This window comes from Ornithodoros turicata, chromosome 7 (genome assembly GCF_037126465.1).
Source record: "Ornithodoros turicata isolate Travis chromosome 7, ASM3712646v1, whole genome shotgun sequence".
In the NCBI taxonomy this organism is placed as follows: domain Eukaryota; kingdom Metazoa; phylum Arthropoda; class Arachnida; order Ixodida; family Argasidae; genus Ornithodoros; species Ornithodoros turicata.
In genome coordinates this window covers 1941618-1963560 of record NC_088207.1, presented here as the reverse complement: position 1 = coordinate 1963560, position 21943 = coordinate 1941618, and the positions used below count along the sequence as shown (strand labels likewise).

Here is a 21943-nt window from a genome sequence, read left to right as displayed (position 1 = left end):
GGCCTGGAAATTGCGAGGAAGCGCAGTGCTCGAAATGGTCAGTCTCGAAAATTATTATAAGAAATGTAATATATTTTCAGTTATTTCCTCCGCCAATGTACTTCCTAAGCACTAGGCTTCAATGTATATTAGAACGAAAAAATGACCGGCCCACCCTGCCTGACTCTGCCTGAAATCACCCCGTTAATACCCGCAACTCATCGCCCTAGTTTTGGGGATTCTAAAACTCATAGCCATGTCCCTTATCTATTCGCTCATGGTTTTACCAACTAACTGCTTCGGCTTTGTGTACACGATCTCCTTTTGTGGTCGAGTGCTTAGAATGAAGCAAGCTTTAATGTCGAAAATCTGCATAAACTGAAGCAAAAATCGTGTTTACACGCCGAAGGTGATATCCCCATGAATAGTTCGTGATAACCAGCTTGGAAAAGTTGTACTCGTTACTTTTGAGACTTTACAAGACAAGGTATAACTCTGTACTGAACACTTACTCTTTGGACACGAAACGGCTTTTAGTTGTTGATGACCGATCTCTTCCTCCGCGGCAGTTGCAACCGCGCGTCCATACTGAAAGAGCCGAGTGGAGAAGGAAAACCGAAACCACTTGCGGTTTCTGTGTCTACCGATATGCAGATGCCCCCATACTGCACCGGCGCGCTAGGCTTCATGGGATTTCGTGAAGTGATCTATTCGTCATTAATATTTTTCCAAATAACAGCTTTCTCCTGTTGTGCGGCCCTAGGCCTGCGGACTACGGAATAGCTGACTGTGGTGCACAAGTGGCCCGAGGGTCGCGGGTTTGACACTACCTACTCGAACTAGACTTCTACTACTACACTAGAGGTTACGTAGAAATACATAGTGCATGTCTTTACCGAGCAGTAGTCCAATATTTTCCGTGTCTGTATGTTGCGCATAACGCAAGAAAATTACTCGAGGCTCAGTTACTAAAAACAAAAACAAGCGTAGAGGCAAACAGTTTAGGAGCTCACCCTGGCGGTATTTTGTGCTGACCTCTTTCCTGTAATCACTAAGCCATTATTAAGTTGAGCACTGAATAAAATTTCAACGGACCCCATTCCCTCATGTTGAGACTATGGAGTGGATGAAAAACTGACACCTAAATTATGAAACAGATCGTTTATTAACTTGAACAAACGGCGGTAATTCGTGGTCTTGAAGTATCATATCTGCTCCTTTGGCCGCAATCATGTATATGGCTCCCAGGACATTTCCCGTGACGATGGTTGGCATGATAGAAGCGTCCACTACACGTAAGTTCTTCACACCACCTCGTACCCTGCGTGTAAACCCCATCTGCATGTTTTACAGAAGACACACACAATGGACGTGACATTAGAGCTTAGTGGCGCATGTGAAAGATGGCAGAGCGCATTGTACTGCTGACACCACAAATGGGAGCTGCAACAGCGTTCGAACGCGATCACACATGAGATGCACATTTCTTTGGCAATTCTTCACGCTCCGAACTGCTGTCAATTTCCAATCTCACATGCGTGAACAGAACTATGCATTACATGTTGATAACATTAGAAGTATATGTAGCCTAGTTTCAGCAACCCGTATAGCGAGAATATATGATTTGAAGAGTTTTCTCAAAATGCACCGGTTTTGCTACGCTCTAAATCTTGCACCCTGATTGTCTAATTCAGTCCCCCACCTCTCGTTCAAGAGTCGTGTTGCCCCTATCAATCACCCTAACAAGGTCAAGCGCCCGGCTGCTGTCCCTTGTTGTAACAAGGTCAAGCGCTTTAACCTTACACTCTTAACTCCGTACCCTTTAGTAAAGGGTAAAAAATCGCAATATTTTACCCTCTATTTCAGAAGCTACCAGGTACCCTCTGAGCGACCCCTTTTATAAAAGTTACAAGGAAACCCACTAATTAGAGGTTACGGCCTTCAATCCAGCACCTGCCCGTAAAGGGTACGCCAACGCGCGGCTTTTTATACAGGATGTTCATTTTTATTCGCAACAGAGTAGCGCTCATTTGGCAGGTGGGTTATGTGAATTTTTGCTAATTAATCGGTCCGTAGTTACAGACACATGCGTCAGGAAATGTCGGAGATGTTTGTAACTACGGATGGGTTAATTTGCGAAAATTAACGTAACCCACCTGTCAAATGAGCGCTGGTGTGATGCGAATAAAAACAAACACCCCGTGCGTGGGATATGGACAGACATTTACAGAACACACCAAGGTACCAAAATGAACCCGCAGAAAAGGAGATCTTGAACATATGTATATTACAAAAACAGAAGTCTGTCGAGAGGTGACACATTGTGCACAAGTGCGATTCTGATGTGAGGAGAAACCATGGTCGCTTTACCATGTATGTGGAAAAAAGAACTATCTTCTAAGTGAGAAGCAATGCATAAAAGTGCGAGGAAGCTAGCGAGTCAAAACAACTGACCTATGTTTGCTAAGCTGAACACACCCAACGAAATGGAGAATTGCAGCAGAAAAAAATTTATTCCACATTCGTGTTGCAGAGGCGAGCGCAAATGGCAATACAGTATTACATAAAACGCACACAACCTTGAGGAATATGAGTGTACAGTAACGCAGGAGACACTACATTACTGCGTTATCAGCGTTGGAGGCGCTCTGGGACGAGTTTGTGAGGTACTGCATTGCGCTGGTGACGGTATATGTGAACCTGCATGTGGGATCCTGGGAACAAAAGTTTGGGCAATGAGAGTAACAATTACGGAACCATTGAAATCGGTACAAAGCACAAGGTACAAAGCAGAATAAATGCAGGAAGGCGTTCACTCCGCGATTGAGTCTTAGAATATCGTAAGAATACAACGAGTAGGAAGCTGCGAATTATATATCTTGATGCATATATCCGCAGCTCGCAAAATGCACGCCGGTGTATTGACTTGGCGACCAAGTAAGAGCAGAAAAGTAGCAAGCGTAAGTGGCGTTCATATGCAGGACCGCAAAACGCTTGCCATAATCACAACAAACATGCGCTAGGAGCTCTTGCTATCAAAATAACGCACGTACCTAGCACAAAACGTACACTTACCCAGTGTATGAAGTGTGTGAATTAGGGCTGCGGTGGTGACGTTCGTTTTCGGTTATATATTCTTTGCAATCTTCGCACTCACTACACTTTCCCCTGAGAACACCGAAAATATCCTTGTTTGCTGGAGACATCTAGCTTTTCCGTTGTTCCTGACGATACTATGATAAACGCGAGGAAAACCACTGATTAAAACAGATTACACTTGTTAACGGACGGACGACGAGCGTTAAGCGTTTCAAGGCAACCGCTCTCAGTGTGGATAGACATAGACCAGGCTCGGCTACGCAGCGAAATCGGAAATCTTGGTGGTTGCGGCATTGACAATGGTTTTCCACCCTTTAGAAAGAAACATACTATCAGTATTCCAGACTGCGAGCTTATAATCTGTGTTCATACAGCATTGATAGCATGTAGTCGACGTATAGATGACGCTGAAACAGATAAAAAATAACAGCGTAGATTCTCAACTGTCGTCTCGAATGGGAGGCTGAAACGCGGCATTATGCTGAAAAATAGAAGGAAAACAAACGATAAGAACATCAACGATAAGAAACTAACAAAGAAATTATCGTTGGAGATTTCGCTTAGAAGTTACAGTGCCGGAGTAGAGGGTACATTTATAAGTTACAACAAGCTGTTTTTGTTTTTTCCGAGATGTAACTTCTATTCGTGTTGTAAAGACATGACCTTGGTCGCTTTTAACCTCTAAATATACGTTACAGTGGTGTAACCTATAAGAAATCTCGAAATCTACGTCTATATAGAAGTTACATGTTTCTAAAAGTTACAATAAAAGGTACGGGGTTAAGAGTGTACAGCACAACACATTTTCCAAATCATTTTTCTCCTGTACAGCTATGGGTTATAATGACGTTGCCACCGCGCATGCACGCATTCAAAATCATGAGACATTCCAGCAAAATGTATCGGATCACTTTCTATACCACACCTGATTGTACCGCCACGTAATTTTAACCACGTTGCATCTCTTTTCTTTTTTGTACATGATAGATGTGGATGAAAAAAATAAGCACTGTGCATGAAATGTTGAATGAAGCCAGGGCCGGATCTAGAGGGGGTGGTGGGTCCGCATGTACTGACCCCCTCCTCAATTTCTGTCTTCACACAGTGTTTAATTGTCCCTAGATGGCGTGTCTAGCATGCTGTCCATGGGTGGAGCCCCTCCTCAGGAAAAACCTGGTCCACCCCTGTTCGCTTCAATTATTCATCAGCATGTATTCGAAATATCATATATGAGAACTTTGATGTATGTTCTCTAAATAACGTGTATACGCTACTTTTTTTTATACGTACATTTTGTTATTTTTATTTCTGATGCCCTGGGTTGTCTTTTGCTTATATAGGGTGCTCAGGCTAACGTGCACCGAGTTCTAAAAAAACACACACACCGTGCGTCATAAGCGAATAAAGCTGCAGAATATTTTGCGAAGTCTCGTGTTCTAATTGCCTGTGTCTGCCTGTGTTTCCGACAGCGTGTGGCTTGCGTCGAGCTTTTCGTTTTTTTTTTCTTTTTCTTTTTCCTGGTAACAGAGAACGCGCGCGAAACACGAAAGTCTATGACGTGACACGAGGTGAGCACACTTACGCGTGCGCCTCGATTTCAGAGCTCTCATGCGTACATAAGAACTACTACACCCCTTATATGTGAAGAAGTGACCTTCAGGTCAGAGCTCACCTGAACGGCCCTCCTTGGCAGATAACCGATGGAGTAGCTCTTCTGTACGCTTGAGAGCTCCGAAATCAAGGCGAGCGTGTAGGTGCTCTCGCCTTGTGTCACGTCATACACTTTCGAGTTTCGCCCGCGTTCTCCCTTACCAGGAAAAATAAAAAGAAAAAGAAAAAAAACTCCTCGCAGGCCGTACGCGGTAGGAAACAATTGCGATGGGTTGTTTCTCGACACGCTGTACACTTTGCAATTCACATCTCGGCCCTAAGACGAACAATTAAAAATTTAGCTAACTAATTCAGCCTAATTAATTATTCATCCACCATGAAAAATACAGGAGGTTGGAACACGAGACTCACGTGCACCACCATATGTTACCGTGCACCACCGAGCACGTTAGCTTGGACACCATGTATGTATCACCGCTGGTTACTGTCTTGTTGTCATTTGTATTGGTTAATGCTGTTACTGATATCTGATACTGATAATTGATTACTTTTAATGTTGTACGGATCAATGCTGTTTTTTGTGAACCATATGTAACATGTAGGGCTCTTACTTCGGTGCGTGGGGCTTTAAGAGCAGAGAGCAGACATCCGTACTTCGGTTCGTCCAGCGAAAGAATGAGAGTGCGAGCTTCGTCTTTCGGCTCGCCTCGTGCTGCTCTGACATTTATTTTCATGGCAGAAAAACGAAAGTGACGATGCAGAAGCAAGCGGTGAATTGTGAGTAAAAAAAAAGGTTTGCGATGACGCGAAAGGTGCAGTCTAACATGCCCCCCTGCGTCAAGCAAAACTTGAAAGAAATTGAACAGGTTGAAGATGGTTGTTCAACGAGAGTCTCTGAGACCGAAACCTTGATTGCACACCATGATTTTGGGGCCTGGTACGGCCTTCGTAAGTGAGTCCGCAATCATATCATCGGTGCGCAGGAAGGACAGTCTAAAATTATTGTTCTCCACTTCATTCCTTGCAAAAACAAGCTTGAGGTCAAAATGTTTGGTTCGTTGGTGGTGCATGGGGTTCTCTGCGATCCTCATGGCAGACTGGTTGTCGCACCGCAGTTCCAACGTGTCAGTTCCGTACTGGTCGAACCCAAGCTCCGTCAGAAGTGTTTTCAGCCATTTGCCTTCTTTCATGGCTTCTGTGAGCGCAACGTATTCGGCTTCGCATGTCGACAACGCCACAAGTTGTTGCTTCGCTGATCGCCAGCTGATCCCTCCTTTGGACAAGGTGTAAACATAGGCGCTTCTGGACCTCCCAGTGTTGTACTCGTTCCAGCTGGCGTCGCTGAACCCGACTAACGGTTCTTTGCAGGCGGTGTAAGTTATTCCAGCATTCCGCGTCCCCTTTAGGTACCGGAGTATTCTCTTTGACATCCGCCAGTGGTGTTGCGTGTAGTTTGAGTTAAACTGACTTAGGAAATTCGCTGCGAAGGTGATGTCAGGGCGAGTACCTTGAACTAAATACATCAGGTTGCCTATGAGGCTTTGGTATGGGACGTTGGGGTCGGAGATGTTCTCGGACGTTTCTTCGCTCGTTGCGCTTCGTCCTACCTCTATCGGTGCTTTTACTGGTTTGCTGTCTTCCATGTTAAAACGCTTCAAAATTTCGTCGACGTATTTGCTCTGGTTGATGGTCAACGTCTTGCGGAGTTTGTCGTGTTTTACTTCTATCCCCAAGATGTAGGTGGGCTCTCCTAAATCTTTGAGCTCCACTTCCTTCCCCAGGTTCTTCATCGCTTTGTCTAGAAGTCGCGCGGATGTGGCCATCATGAGCATATCGTCCACATATACGCTGAGGATAACCTTCTCAGGTCCTTTCCTCAGGACGTATACGCATCGATCGGCTTCAAGCCTTCTGTAAACTTGTTTTTTCAGGACGTTGTCAAGTGTAAGGTACCACATTCTCACTGATTGCTTGAGACCATATAAAGCCTTTTGGAGTAGACAAATCCTTCCATCAGTTCCTGGGCGCCCCAAAGGAGGCTCCATAAAAACTGTTTCTTCGAGTTTCCCATGGAGTGAAGAAAAAAACGGGTAGGAACACTTTATTACAATTAAGATGAACAAGGCTTTCGTGCAGAGTCTGCACTTCATCAGGTTAAAGAGTAGCCGTACAACCGGACGTATATATACCAGTAGAAAGGGAGGGAGAAAGGGAAATAGACAAGCAAAAACACAACCGAAGACACTTATCTAGCTGAGAGAGTTGAAAAAACAATAAGTAAAATAAGTAGCAGACCGGACAAGACCAAAAAATATAGCCCAGGGTCATGTGTCACAGACACATAACAGGGGAAAGTTCACAGCGCGGACAGCCGAAAAACGCAAGGCGACCCTTCCGATGCTCCCTGTAACAAGGAGTTTCGAGGAAGGCTCAAGGTCGCTCCGCGGTCCCCAGCCGGCCGCGCTGCCACCCCGCCGGCGAACACATCCACCCCCAACAACCACACTTCCTGGATAACGGAAGGACGACACACTTGAAGCATAATTAAAAGTTGAACAACTGTAACGGGCCAGCGTATATGTTTAACCCGTGTGGCTGAAGGGAGCAAAATTTAGAGATCAGGTAGGATTCGCGATTTTTTCGTTTTATGTCATTTGTATATCCGGATTCAAGGAGTACAATTGATAGATGAGTATTAAAGTCATGTCCCGATGCATTAAAGTGTACAGAGACAGGGGTGGGGCGATTATTAATTATGTCAGATTTGTGGCCATAAAATCTTTCTCGCATGGAATTTGATGTTTCACCAATATATTGGACGTTGCATTTTTTGCACATAATCAAATAGCATAAATTAAATGAATTGCAATGTAAAGAGTGTCGTATCTTGAATGTGAAGGAATTAGCGTTACTAGAGATAGATGTACATGGGTTTATGAAATGACATGTTTGACAACGTGTTTTATTGCAAGGAGAGCAACCGGGTTGCTGTCGCATTAAAATGTAGTTTTTTGCAGAGACATACATTGCTCTCCCATCAGCCTATAAAACAGCGCGATGATATCGCTTTCGTCACCGTCTACAACAAAACATTGAACAACGCTAGATCAATTTTTGAACGTCATCTGAACATATTGCACAGCGATGAAAAACTTAAAGATATTTTCCCAACTGCTCCAGTTGTAACTTTCCGCAGATCTCGCAGTATTCGCAACATCCTCACATCCTCCCGCTTAGTGCGACAGCAACCCGGTTGCTCTCCTTGCAATAAAACACGTTGTCAAACATGTCATTTCATAAACCCATGTACATCTATCTCTAGTAACGCTAATTCCTTCACATTCAAGATACGACACTCTTTACATTGCAATTCATTTAATTTATGCTGTTTGATTATGTGCAAAAAATGCAACGTCCAATATATTGGTGAAACATCAAATTCCATGCGAGAAAGATTTTATGGCCACAAATCTGACATAATTAATAATCGCCCCACCCCTGTCTCTGTACACTTTAATGCATCGGGACATGACTTTAATACTCATCTATCAATTGTACTCCTTGAATCCGGATATACAAATGACATAAAACGAAAAAATCGCGAATCCTACCTGATCTCTAAGTTTTGCTCCCTTCAGCCACGCGGGTTAAACATATACGCTGGCCCGTTACAGTTGTTCAACTTTTAATTATGCTTCAAGTGTGTCGTCCTTCCGTTATCCAGGAAGTGTGGTTGTTGGGGGTGGATGTGTTCGCCGGCGGGGTGGCAGCGCGGCCGGCTGGGGACCGCGGAGCGACCTTGAGCCTTCCTCGAAACTCCTTGTTACTGGGAGCATCGGAAGGGTCGCCTTGCGTTTTTCGGCTGCCCGCGCTGTGAACTTTCCCCTGTTATGTGTCTGTGACACATGACCCTGGGCTATATTTTTTGGTCTTGTCCGGTCTGCTACTTATTTTACTTATTGTTTTTTCAACTCCCTCAGCTAGATAAGTGTCTTCGGTTGTGTTTTTGCTTGTCTATTTCCCTTTCTCCCTCCCTTTCTACTGGTATATATACGTCCGGTTGTACGGCTACTCTTTAACCTGATGAAGTGCAGACTCTGCACGAAAGCCTTGTTCATCTTAATTGTAATAAAGTGTTCCTACCCGTTTTTTTCTTCACTCAGTGTAATCACAGTTAATTGGACTTTGGCGTTGCTTTTTACTTTGTACTATATTGTTATCTACGCACCATGTCAAGTCCAAACGGCGTGGAACACCGTCCTCGTATTGCCATTATTGGTAACTCGTTAATCAAGTTGGTACCTATGTTTCTACGTAACAGCGAGATTCTCATCAAGCCAGTTCCTGGCGGCAAGATTTTGGATTTCATCGGCGTCATCAGTGATCTTCCCGAAGACGTGGATGTAATTTTTCTTCAAGTGGGATCTATTGATGTTGGTGATACCTCGATCTTCACGTGTTTGGAACGCTTCGACGTGCTCTTGTCTCACATTCATTCTTCCCGCCCACATGTTTTTGTGGTCTTGTCAAGTATCCCGCCTCGTCTTCCCTCCATGTACGTCCCCGTGGACCAACGAGCTTTCATCGGAGAGACCAACCTCAAGATTAGACTAATTAACCAACACTTCTGGTACCTTTCAATTGTGAACGAACGGATTGGGTCTATCCGCCATAACCGTTTTGAGCAGTGCCCGTTTGAATTCCACGCTTTGGATGGCCATCACCTCAACTTTCAAGGAGTCAAAGTCCTCGCTTCCCACTACAGAAGTTGCATTAGGCTGCACTTCCCGCCCGCATCTTTCCCCGTAAAGAACACTCCATCTTTCAACGTTAATCCCCAGGATTTCCCACCATTGGACCAGTCTTCCACCTCTTCGGCACATGTGACCCAGGTCACACACACACCCGCCCATCCTAGTCCACCTGTATCCTCGGCGTCAGCAAGCGCCGTTTCCTCTCGTCGTTCACGTAAGCGTCACCCCCCTCTACGATCCACTAACTTCGCACCACGAGACTCTTCCGTGGCCTCGTCCAGAGCTTCGATCGACTCAACTTCCAGGCCGAAGACTACAATCCCGCACCGGACTGTCTATTCCGCTACCCCTGTTACTTATGCCTCGACCGTGAGGACCAACAAACAACGCAAGCATCAAAAGAAGCGTAAGACAGACTCTTGCTGACAACCACCGGACTGTACCGCGTCTTCTGTGTTTCTCAAGGCCCGTAAGTTGTTTGATAAAAAGGCTAGGTTTATGTCACATTTCCATTTCTACTCAGATTGCATTGCGCAAAAAGTTGTTCCCAGAGGTCTAAGGCTTCAACTGTTCGCTACGTTTGATTTCCATTCCCCTCGTAGCTCTAGAAGATGGTGTGATACTTTGACACGTGCGTCTATAGACCTAATCAGAATTCTGCGATCAGAGAGTTCCCTAAAAATTAAGGATATTGACAACCAGCTTCGACAACTTGCTCATTCCCTAACAGCCAGCGAGATTGAAGCACTTGAATTGTTCGCATCTCACAAATTGTCTGAATTACAACATGTTAAGCATAAGAAAGCCCAACGTGACCACATTAGTCTAACAAATATCAGCAATATTAACATATCGAGTGTATTGTCTGAATCTCCATCCGCTCCTATTGCCAACGCTAAGGATGTTGTGTTCAATCTGTCTAGCTCCACTTTAGACCAAACAGAAATTAATGTACTCTCTAAAGGATTAAGCTTCGTCCCTACCCCGCCAACAATTGATGAGTTTGATATTCTTAACGATCTACAAAATTTAGGCAGAAGAATGCACCTACGAACATTCTTTCACGGTAACGAACAGATAGGTCGACCTCTTTTCAAAAAACCTTCCATTTGGACCCCGGACCCTTCCAAAACTAGCCATCAAATTGATAATTACATCAAAGCAGTCTTTAATGACATGAAACGCACACTAACGTCTTCAAGTAACAACATAAGTTGCAATTTGTCAAAATCAGAAAGAATTGCATTGAAAAATCTTAAATCTCGGAATGATATCATTATTAGGCCCGCTGACAAAGGCGGCGGCATCGTTGTTATGAATACCTCAGACTACATTAGTGAGGCTAACAAGCACCTGGTTAACCCTTCGTTTTACAGACCCCTTGATCATGACCCTACGGCATCGTTTTGTAAAATTATCAACAAAAGTATTACCGAGCTCCTTGACAAAAACCTGATTCCACGCAACATTGCAGACTTCATCAAACCAAAGAACTCCACACCTGGTTCCTTCTACCTCCTCATCAAAGTACATAAAGAGAACAACCTTGCCGACCGATAATTTCAGGCATCAACACACCGACTGAAAACATATCCCTTCTTGTTGACCACTGCATAAAACACATTCCGTTGCTTCTTCCATCGTACGTCAAGGACACCAATGATTTCCTAGTCAAAATTAACTCGTTAAACGACCAATTTATTGATTTTAGTAACATGACTCTCGTTACCATGGACGTTGCATCGCTATACACCAATATGCCACATGACGAAGGTCTTGGCGCCGTGGAATCTTACCTCTCTTCCTTCCCTTCTGAGATCCTCCAAACTTCCGCCATTATTCACCTTCTTCAACTCGTTCTCCAATATAATAACTTTACTTTTAATGACAACCATTTTGTCCAAGTGCAAGGTGCAGCTATGGGATCACGTGTATCCCCGAACTATGCAAATATTTTTATGGGGCAATTCGAACAGAAAGCACTGGACTCTTTTCCGACGAAACCTCTAGTTTTTCTTAGATACATCGATGACATTTTTGTTATTTGGTCTAGCGATGAAGATTCGCTGCGCTCGTTTTTTGAACATTTTAACTCGGTTCACGATACAATCAAATTCTCTTGTAACCATTCTAATACCTCGGTAAATTTCCTCGACGTTAATATATCTATACAATCTGGGAAACTTATTACCGACCTCTACAAGAAGCCAACTGATAAACGTCAATACCTACACTTCCAAAGCCATCCCCCAAATTTCCAAAAAAGGAATATACCGTACGGCCAATTTACACGCCTTAAGCGCATATGCTCTAACGACAATGATTTTCTTGAACGCGCTAGAGAAATGTCAGTTGACTTTCAGAAACGCAATTATCCGCCGAAACTGATAGAGAACGCTATTAAAATGTAGTTTTTTGCAGAGAGATACATTGCTCTCCCATCAGCCTATAAAACAGCGCGATGATATCGCTTTCGTCACCGTCTACAACAAAACATTGAACAACGCTAGATCAATTTTTGAACGTCATCTGAACATATTGCACAGCGATGAAAAACTTAAAGATATTTTCCCAACTGCTCCAGTTGTAACTTTCCGCAGATCTCGCAGTATTCGCAACATCCTCACATCCTCCCGCTTAGTGCGACAGCAACCCGGTTGCTCTCCTTGCAATAAAACACGTTGTCAAACATGTCATTTCATAAACCCATGTACATCTATCTCTAGTAACGCTAATTCCTTCACATTCAAGATACGACACTCTTTACATTGCAATTCATTTAATTTATGCTATTTGATTATGTGCAAAAAATGCAACGTCCAATATATTGGTGAAACATCAAATTCCATGCGAGAAAGATTTTATGGCCACAAATCTGACATAATTAATAATCGCCCCACCCCTGTCTCTGTACACTTTAATGCATCGGGACATGACTTTAATACTCATCTATCAATTGTACTCCTTGAATCCGGATATACAAATGACATAAAACGAAAAAATCGCGAATCCTACCTGATCTCTAAATTTTGCTCCCTTCAGCCACGCGGGTTAAACATATACGCTGGCCCGTTACAGTTGTTCAACTTTTAATTATGCTTCAAGTGTGTCGTCCTTCCGTTATCCAGGAAGTGTGGTTGTTGGGGGTGGATGTGTTCGCCGGCGGGGTGGCAGCGCGGCCGGCTGGGGACCGCGGAGCGACCTTGAGCCTTCCTCGAAACTCCTTGTTACTGGGAGCATCGGAAGGGTCGCCTTGCGTTTTTCGGCTGTCCGCGCTGTGAACTTTCCCCTGTTATGTGTCTGTGACACATGACCCTGGGCTATATTTTTTGGTCTTGTCCGGTCTGCTACTTATTTTACTTATTGTTTTTTCAACTCCCTCAGCTGGATAAGTGTCTTCGGTTGTGTTTTTGCTTGTCTATTTCCCTTTCTCCCTCCCTTTCTACTGGTATATATACGTCCGGTTGTACGGCTACTCTTTAACCTGATGAAGTGCAGACTCTGCACGAAAGCCTTGTTCATCTTAATTGTAATAAAGTGTTCCTACCCGTTTTTTTCTTCACTCAGTGTAATCACAGTTAATTGGACTTTGGCGTTGCTTTTTACTTTGTACTATACAGTTTCCCATGGAGGTAGGCTGTCTTGACGTCTAGTTGGCGCATGATCATTCCTTCTTCGAGCCCTAATGCTAGTAATATACGTAAGCTGGTTAGCTTTACCACGGGCGAGAATGTTTCGAAATAATCCACTCCTTGAACTTGTGAGCTTCCCACTGCAACCAGCCTGGCTTTAAATTTGTCTATTTTCCCTGCTGCATCTCTCTTGATTCGATAGACCCATTTTGACTTCACCACCTTCATGTCTGATGTTCTCGGTACTAATACCCAGGTTTCCATCTGAGGAAGAGAGGCTAGTTCCTGGTCCATCGCGTCGACCCATTGCGCGCGTTGAGGTGACGTCATGGCTTCGTCGTAAGAGTGTGGGTCCATCTGTTCTTCGGTTGCCATCTCACAGTAGCTCGCCTTCTTTGGGTCTACCTGCAGGCGTTCGACGGGCCGACGTGCTCGCGTAGACCGGCGCACGGGTACGTCCTGGGGTGGTGGCTCCACTTCTTGGTGGCTTTCGAGACTTTCGTTATCCTCGTGACCGTCTGCTGGACTACTGATGGTACTGGTGTCGGTTGACTCTGAGATTCCAGGTTCTGGCGTGTCACTTCCTCCCTCAGCTTCCTGAACTGTACCATCCAGTTTCGTACCAAGAGGGATTACGACCTCGGTAGGTTCGTGTTGGCCTAGTCTTGGAGCGCGATGAGGAAACTGATGCTGCATAGGGTACTGAAAGTCCTCACTGACTCCATTGCTGTAAGAGTCTTTGTCCAGCACTGCCGATCCCTTCTTTTGTTCAATGAATTTAACGTCGCGGCTTGCCAAAAATTCCTTCGTCGTGGGATCGTAGAGACGGTAGGCCTTCCTATCATGGCAGTATCCCACGAAAATGACCTCTCGGCTTTTCGGATCCAGCTTCTTCCTGTGTTGGTCTGGTATCCACGCATACGCAAGACAACCGAAAACTCTGAGATGTCGGACAGACTGATAATTCCCTGAGTATATCTGTTCTGGGGTATGCCCATCCAGTAGTCTCTTGACAGCAGTTTCTGATGTAAGCCGCAGTGTTCACTGCTTCTGCCCAAAACACGAGGGGAAGACCCGCTTCATGAAGAAGGGTCTTGGCAGTCCGTACAAGGGTCCTGTTCACGCGCTCAGCGATGCCGTTTTGAGCAGGCGAAAAAGGGGCGGTCTTCTCGTGAAATATCCCCTTTCGTTTCAGAAAATGAGCCAGGCGATGATTGATGAATTCACTGCCGTTGTCGCTGCGGATTCGTTTGACGCTCCGCCCACACTGTCTTTCCGCTGTAGTTATATAGTCCTGTAGTGCCTCAGCTGCCTCGCTTTTATGCTTTAAAAAGTGTACGGCTACTCGTCTGCTGTGGTCGTCCACGATAACCATGATATACTTGCTGCCTCCGAGGGAATCCACTTGAAAGGGTCCACACAAATCTACGTGTAGCAGTGTAAGTACCTCTTCTGAACAGATTTCTCCTGCTCCCTGAAAAGGCCGGCGAGAGTGCTTGCCGGCGATGCAGTCCTCGCAGACTTGGGTGACTTTTGACAAAGGCGGTAATCCAGCAACTGCGTTTGTAGTGGACATTTTAACGAGCATATCAATATTCAGATGACCCATTCGGCGATGTCACAGCGTCGTTACATTATCTATTTTGGCGTGGTCAGCTCGTTCACTGGCTGGTACGACTTCAGCGTTTAGCTTATAAATTCCGTTCACTTTGGCAGCCGAGAAAACAAATTCGTCTCCTTTGCGCGCTGTGCAGTCGTCATGGCTGAAGGTCACTTCCATCCCACTGTCGGTAAGTTTAGATACCGAGATTAGATTATCCGTGATGCCAGGAACGTAGAGGAAGTCTTTAGCTTTGAGGGTATTGTCCACGTAGTCGTTTTTGACACGAAAAATAACAGTTCCTGAGCCTTCGGCATCAATGCTTTTCCCGTTCGCTACTGTGACCTGTCGGTGATTTTCTTCCTTGAAGTCCCTTAGAATGTCGATGCAACCAGTCATGTGACTAGTGGTCCCGGAGTCGATCGACCAATCGTCCGAACGACACGTATTCTCAATTACTCCGAAGGCGAATTCTTTGGTGACTTGTTTAGTGTCGTCCTTTCCAGTCGATGACTTGGCAAATCTGGCTCCTTCTCTTGGCTTGTCACCTCGAAACCGTTCATCTCGACGGCGTTGCGACTGCAATTGTTTTCCATTAGTGTCCGTCTGACGACTCCAGCAATTTCGTGCATAATGTCCGGGTTTACCACCGTTGAAACATTTGAGTTGCCTTGCGTCCTTGTCTTGTGGGTACCTCTTGAACTGAGCACGGGCTTTGCAAGCCGCCTCGTCTCCAGAATCTTTCTTTTGACGCTGTTCCTCCTGGCAGATCGCATACTTCACCTTTTCGAGTGTAATATCTGCCATCGCACACACATCGAATCCCCGGGCTACTCCATAGTAAGCTCTTGGGAGCCCTTGGATGGCGATAGCAGCAGCCTCAGACTCTTCCAAAGTATCACCTAGGCTTCGTAGCTGTTCCCAGAGGGATTCCACTCGATGCATGTACTGCGATGCGTTCTCACTTTTACTCCACTTGATGCCATTCAGGTCCCGCTTCAGGGTAAGTTTCTTCTCCAGTAGGCGCCCTCTATTTACCTCTTCAAGTTTCTTCCATATACCTTTGGCGGATGTGTGGTTGAGGATGTAGCTGGTTTGAGCACTGGAAAGGGACTGCACCATCAAGTTTACAGCCTCCAGTTCACTCTTGTCCCATCGTGTTCTCTCCTCAGCATTTTCGGGGGGATCGCTTTCCACAGTGGACCAAACTCCCTTTGATTTCAGCAGTATTATCATCTTGTATCGCCAGGTCGGGTAATTGTTGAAATCCAGCTTCTCCAAGTAGTCGTGCACTCTTAAACCCGTACCTTTTATTGTAACTTTTAGAAACATGTAACTTCTATATAGACGTAGATTTCGAGATTTCTTATAGGTTGCACCACTGTAACGCATATTTAGAGGTTAAAAGCGACCAAGGTCATGTCTTTACAACACGAATAGAAGTTACATCTCGGAAAAAAACAAAAACAGCTTGTTGTAACTTATAAATGTACCCTCTACTCCGACACTGTAACTTCTAAGCGAAATCTCCAACGATAATTTCTTTGTTAGTTTCTTATCGTTTGTTTTCCTTCTGTTTTTCAGCATAATGCCGCGTTTCTGCCTCCCATTCGAGACGACAGTTGCGAATCTACGCTGTTATTTTTTATCTGTTTCAGCGTCATCTATACGTCGACTACATGTTATCAATGCTGTATGAACACAGATTATAAGTTCGCAGTCTGGAATACTGATAGTATGTTTCTTTCTAAAGGTATGGAAAACCATTGTCAATGCCGCAACCACCAAGATTTCCGATTTCGCTGCGTAGCCGAGCCTGGTCTAGGTCTATCCACACTGAGAGCGGTTTCCTTGAAACGCTTAACGCTCGTCGTCCGTCCGTTAACAAGTGTAATCTGTTTTAATCAGTGGTTTTCCTCGCGTTTATCATAGTATCGTCAGGAACAACGGATAAGCTAGATGGCGCTAGCAAAGAAGGATATTTTCGGTGTTCTCAGGGGAAAGTGTAGTGAGTGCGAAGATTGCAAAGAATATATAACCGAAAACGAACGTCACCACCGCAGCCCTAATTCACACACTTCATACACTGGGTAAGTGTACATTTTGTGCTAGGCACTTGCGTTATTTTGATAGCAAGAGCTCTTAGCGCATGTTTGTTGTGATTATGGCAAGCGTTTTGCGGTCCTGCATATGAACGCCACTTACGCTTGCTACTTTTCTGCTCTTACTTGGTCGCCAAGTCAATACACCGGCGTGCATTTTGCGAGCTGCGGATATATGCATCGAGATATATAATTCGCAGCTTCCTACTGGTTGTATTCTTACGATATTCTAAGACTCAATCGCGGAGTGAACGCCTTCCCGCATTTGTGCTGCTTTGTACCTTGTGCTTTGTACGGATTTGAATGGTTCCGTAACTCTCATTGCCCAAACTTTTGTTCCCAGGATCCCACATGCAGGTTCACACACCGTCACCAGCGCAATGCGGTACCTCACAAACTCGTCCCAGAGCGCCTCCAACGCTGATAACGCAGTAATGTAGTGTCTCCTGCGTTACTGTACACTCATATTCCTCAAGGTTGTGTGCGTTTTATGTAATATTGTATTGCCATTTGCGCTCGCCTCTGCAACACGAATGTGGAATAAATTTTTTTCTGCTGCAATTCTCCATTTCGTTGGGTCTGTTCAGCTTAGCAAACATAGGTCAGTTGTTTTGACTCGCTGGCTTCCTCGCACTTTTATGCATTGCTTCTCACTTAGAAGATAGTACGTTTTTCCACATACATGGTAAAGCGACCATGGTTTCTCCTCACATCAGAATCGCAATTGTGCACAATGTGTCACCTCTCGACAGACTTCTGTTTTTGTAATATACATATGTTCAAGATCTCCTTTTCTGCTGGTTCATTTTGGTAGCTTGGTGTGTTCTGTAAATGTCTGTCCGTATCCCACGCACAGGCTGTTTGTTTTTATTCGCATCACACCAGCGCTCATTTGACAGGTGGGTTATGTTAATTTTGGCAAATTAACCCATCCGTAGTTACAAACATTTCCGACATTTCCTGACGCATGTGTTTGTAACTACGGATCGATTAATTAGCAAAAATTCCCACCTGCCAAATGAGCGCTACTCTGTTGCGAATAAAAATGAACATCCTGTATAAAAAGCCGCACGTTGGCGTAACCTTTACGGGCAGGTGCTGGATTGAAGGCCGTAACCTCTAATTAGTGGGTTTCCTTGTAACTTCTATAAAAGGTACTGCTCAGAGGGTACCTGGTAGCTTCTGAAATAGAGGATAAAATATTGCGATTTTTTATCCTTTACTAAAGGGTACCGAGTTAACAGAGTTACGAGTTACGAGTTAACGTGTAACATACTTCACGTGGAATACTGGGGAAAAAAGCGCCCTGTACTTAAATGTTTACTATGATAATTCCCAATATACGAGGGGTGTTCAAGTCAAACCGGGACTTTTTGTCTCTTGAGTGTACAAATGGCTCGCGCTACTTCTTTTTCGTCATTTTCACACGCGACAGGCCTCCACGTTCACCACGTGGTGGTCCAAAGTTTGTGCAAAACAGAAGACACGTGCTGGACAAGATGGCCGACAACGAGGTGAGCGCGCACATCGAACAGCGAATTGTCATGAAGTTTCCCGTGAATGAAGGCGTAAAGTCGTCTGAAATTCACAGAAAACTTCAGGCTCAGTATGGCCACGATACACTTAGCCGCAACAAAGCGTTTGAGTGGTGCAAACGGTTCCGAGACGGCCGTACATCAGTGCTGGTCGATCCCGGCCGGGGCGGCTCAGAGCCCAGTGTCAGGGTTCCTGAGAACATCCAACTTCTGGAGCGCCTGATCCTCAAGGACCGACGAATAACATGTCTCGATATCAATAGTGCGACCAATAGTGAATATTACTGCCAGGTTCTCAGGGATGTGCATAAGGCGCTGAAGCAAAAGCGGCCGAGCCTCATCACCAAAGGATTCCTCCTCCTACCGGACAATGCACGCCCACATACCGCGCATCTCACGACACGCACCTTACAGGAACTTGGCTGGGAGTTGCTGTCACATCCCCCTTACAGTCCAGACCTCACCCCCAGCGATTTCTATCACTTCGGGCCACTGAAGGCGTTGCTTGGGGGCCGCCACTTCAGCTGCGACGAAGAGGTCAAGAACGCGGTCCCATCATGGCTGCTACGCGCCGGTAAGAATTTCTACACTGCTGCCATCCAAGCCCTCGTGAAACGCTGGGACGAGTGCTTTAGTGCAGCTGGGGATTACGTTGAAAAATAAAACAAATTTCTCGCCTGTAAGTTCATTTTACTTTTGCGAAAAATGAAAAGTCCCGGTTTGACTTGAACGCCCCTCGTAACTTGTGGAGCTGAAGATAGTATATGTAGCAGGAAGTATATGCGCATTTCGTTACATTTCGTCGCAGCGCTCTTCCCGTGTGATGTCGCGTGTGGAAATGCCATTCTGCACGTATCGCGAAGTCGTAACAGTGGATGTTAACACAGCAAGGGCACAGTGATGCTGAGCTCGCGCAGGGCTGATAACGTCCGGCAACGGTGAAGTGAGGAAGAAATTATCGTCGTACTGTACCACCATGCATAGCAGAAGTGCTTCGCTCGTGGGACCCCGTGCGTCAGTGTGGTATATGGAGCTAAAAAATCTTTCCTCGTGGCTGCGAGAAGATGATTGTTTGTTTCCCACATTTTCCATATATTTAATTTTTTGCTCAGCTCTAACACTTCCATCTACTTGTAATTGCTACCCCGCCGACCGCTTCGGTTCCGAAACTGGCCACGAAAACTTCAAAATTTGAAGAAACTATGACATCTAACCTACGTTCCCACTGCAGGGCGGGGGCTCTCGGAGGGGGGAACGGAGAATGGTGAGAGTGGACAAGCAAAAATTCTGCACACGTTCCGAGGCTTGTACATGTCATCTGCTCTGTTTTGTGCTCTCCCCTTTTCGAATATGGACCCATAGCAACAAGCCCGTCTTTCAGCTCTCACTTAACCGTTTGTTTTCATCCGCCTTCGACACTCCTGTTCTTCTTTGCTTTCACTGGTTGGTCACTGCCTCCCGGTGTCTTCAGTCGCACAAGGAGTGACAGCTTGCACGGTTGATCAGAATGGCTAGCAGAACTACATAATTTAATCGTTCGTTCCCCACTTGTCCCCCTCGGCAGTCCCGTAGCGGATAGAATAAAGGTGCCGAATTGCGATGTCGCTCAGTAGACCCGGGCGACAGATGATTTCTGTTACGAAGTATGGCGCAATTCACGACGTACGCGCGCCTGCTTCGTTCACTTTAAGCGGCAGAAAAGAGCGAGATGCAAGTCAAACAGTTTTCCCGCGGCGCTTTCATCCGTTGCCGAAAGCTTACGTGGCCCAAAGCGCATTAGTCGGACTGAATATTCGCTGCGAGATCGACCTATAGGGGGCGAAACTGTCACCCTCCTAGTGTGGATAACGCGTGGACCAACGTTCGGAATTGATATTTCTTTTCCATAATTCTAGTGTACATTCGCCGGAAGATCACTGGTTCGATACCGTCCGGTTCTCCAATGCTCCACCTACTGCAGTAAACGCTGAATAAGCGTGTAAAAGCAGACGACGCGTCCACACAATGGTAGTTCATCGTTTCTCCGCAGCACGCCGACACTACTCGATCTCGGAGCGATATTCGCTTTACAAAGTTTACAAAGATGCACGCGCCACCACGTGCGCGGTGCAAAGCGACATGGGAACTTTGCGGGACACTGCTCCGTCGTCTGCTTCGATTATGGTTTACCCCAGCTGACGCTGCTGCACGCACACCGAGAATGTTGTTGTTCTTCCTCTACCTCTGCCTTTGACCATTTCGAAATGCTCTAAGGCGCTCTAGGTTCCGATGAGCCCTTGCGTGTCACAGGTGGCGCTTTCTTCTTTAAAAATGCCTGTTCATCGAGCAATGCATCGGGAGCACAGCATGCAAACCATTTTCGAGAAATAGTATCTAGCCACTGCGTGATGTGGCTAAGCTTGCGCGTGTCCCATCCTACAGCTGGCAACACAACTCAGTTGAGAAAAACGCATATAAAAATATCCCGTTGCACAAACCGGCGTATACTTGGAAGGCCTGCGCGATCTGCTGGTGTGACGTAGCCGGGCCCCTTAGCTCTAATCGATCCTGGTCTCGGCCGCTCCACGGGGCAACAGCAGCTTCACTAATCCTCTACTGGCCCACCAAGGAGTTGATGCGTTTCTAGAGCGCGTGTACATCAAGGACTTCGCTCTCATGCTATGGGTCAGCTACGGTTATTGACCTTTTGAAAGATTGTATGGTATTTGTCGTCGACCTGCTCCAGCCAGGAAAAAAAAATCATGGGTGCGACCTTTCACTGATCCTTTAAAGATTTGCTTACCTGAGCCATGGATCCACGACAGACTTTTCGTCACAACCCATCTTGCAGGTGCCTACGTAATGCCAGCCTGTCAGAGTCTGCTGTCTCGGCAGGCATTCTAAGTATTTCTGGGTGTACATCTCGTCTTCGCATCCCGGAAACCGAATACTCCATGACGCAGTCCCAAGCTCTTTCATGACGGTGGTATTCATGACCTTGAGGACTAACTTTGCGGCTGCGTGACATAAAAATGTTATGTGGAATACTGCCATTACGCAGATCGTGTAGTGGTGCCGAAATATCGTACATATAAAATTGCATAATTAACCAGGCTGATACTTTTACTCCGTGTATACAGCGTACATGGGAATTCGACTCGAATACTTCGCATTGTAGCGAGATATGTATACCTTGAGCGTCAGTTTTCTTTTCGCAAGTAAATAAATAGGACATTTCTTTATTGTGCCGCGTTTTTTTTGTTCCTCCTTTATTACGATACGTGGAATAAGAAAGTGCGTCCATTATCTGGCTAAATATAGCAGTATGAGTATACTATGGGTATTACTGGCGCGCTACACCAAAAATTTCGCAAGCTCGGCAACACTCCACAAAGATGCGAACATTTTTTCCCAGACAAATGCACTATATGAGGTAAACGATGCTACGAGATGCTCTCACCTTCGGCTGCCACCTTTATGTCCTCGAAAGGCAGCACACCAGTCGCCACACAGAACATAGAATGTTCACTGGTGTCGATTGGTGTCGTGGTGTCACAGCGATTCGTATGCCACCACGCGGCGACAACTGACGAGTGCGTTTTGCCAAAAACGATGAGAAAGACCTTGCTTTCAGAAACTGTTGTACCACCTT

General features: G+C 45.5%; 1 protein-coding gene across 1 annotated transcript; it reads right to left on the bottom strand.

The window, feature by feature from the left end:
• Positions 1-1125: 1125 nt before the first annotated feature.
• LOC135399443 (4-pyridoxate dehydrogenase-like) lies at positions 1126-21829 on the bottom strand. Its single transcript, XM_064631240.1, has 3 exons — positions 21752-21829; positions 21095-21308; positions 1126-1300 (listed from the first exon to the last, which is right to left on the bottom strand). Exons 1-3 carry the CDS (start codon positions 21807-21809, stop codon positions 1126-1128), a joined length of 447 nt encoding a protein of 148 aa, XP_064487310.1. The 5' UTR covers positions 21810-21829.
• Between the last annotated feature and the right edge of the window lie 114 nt (positions 21830-21943).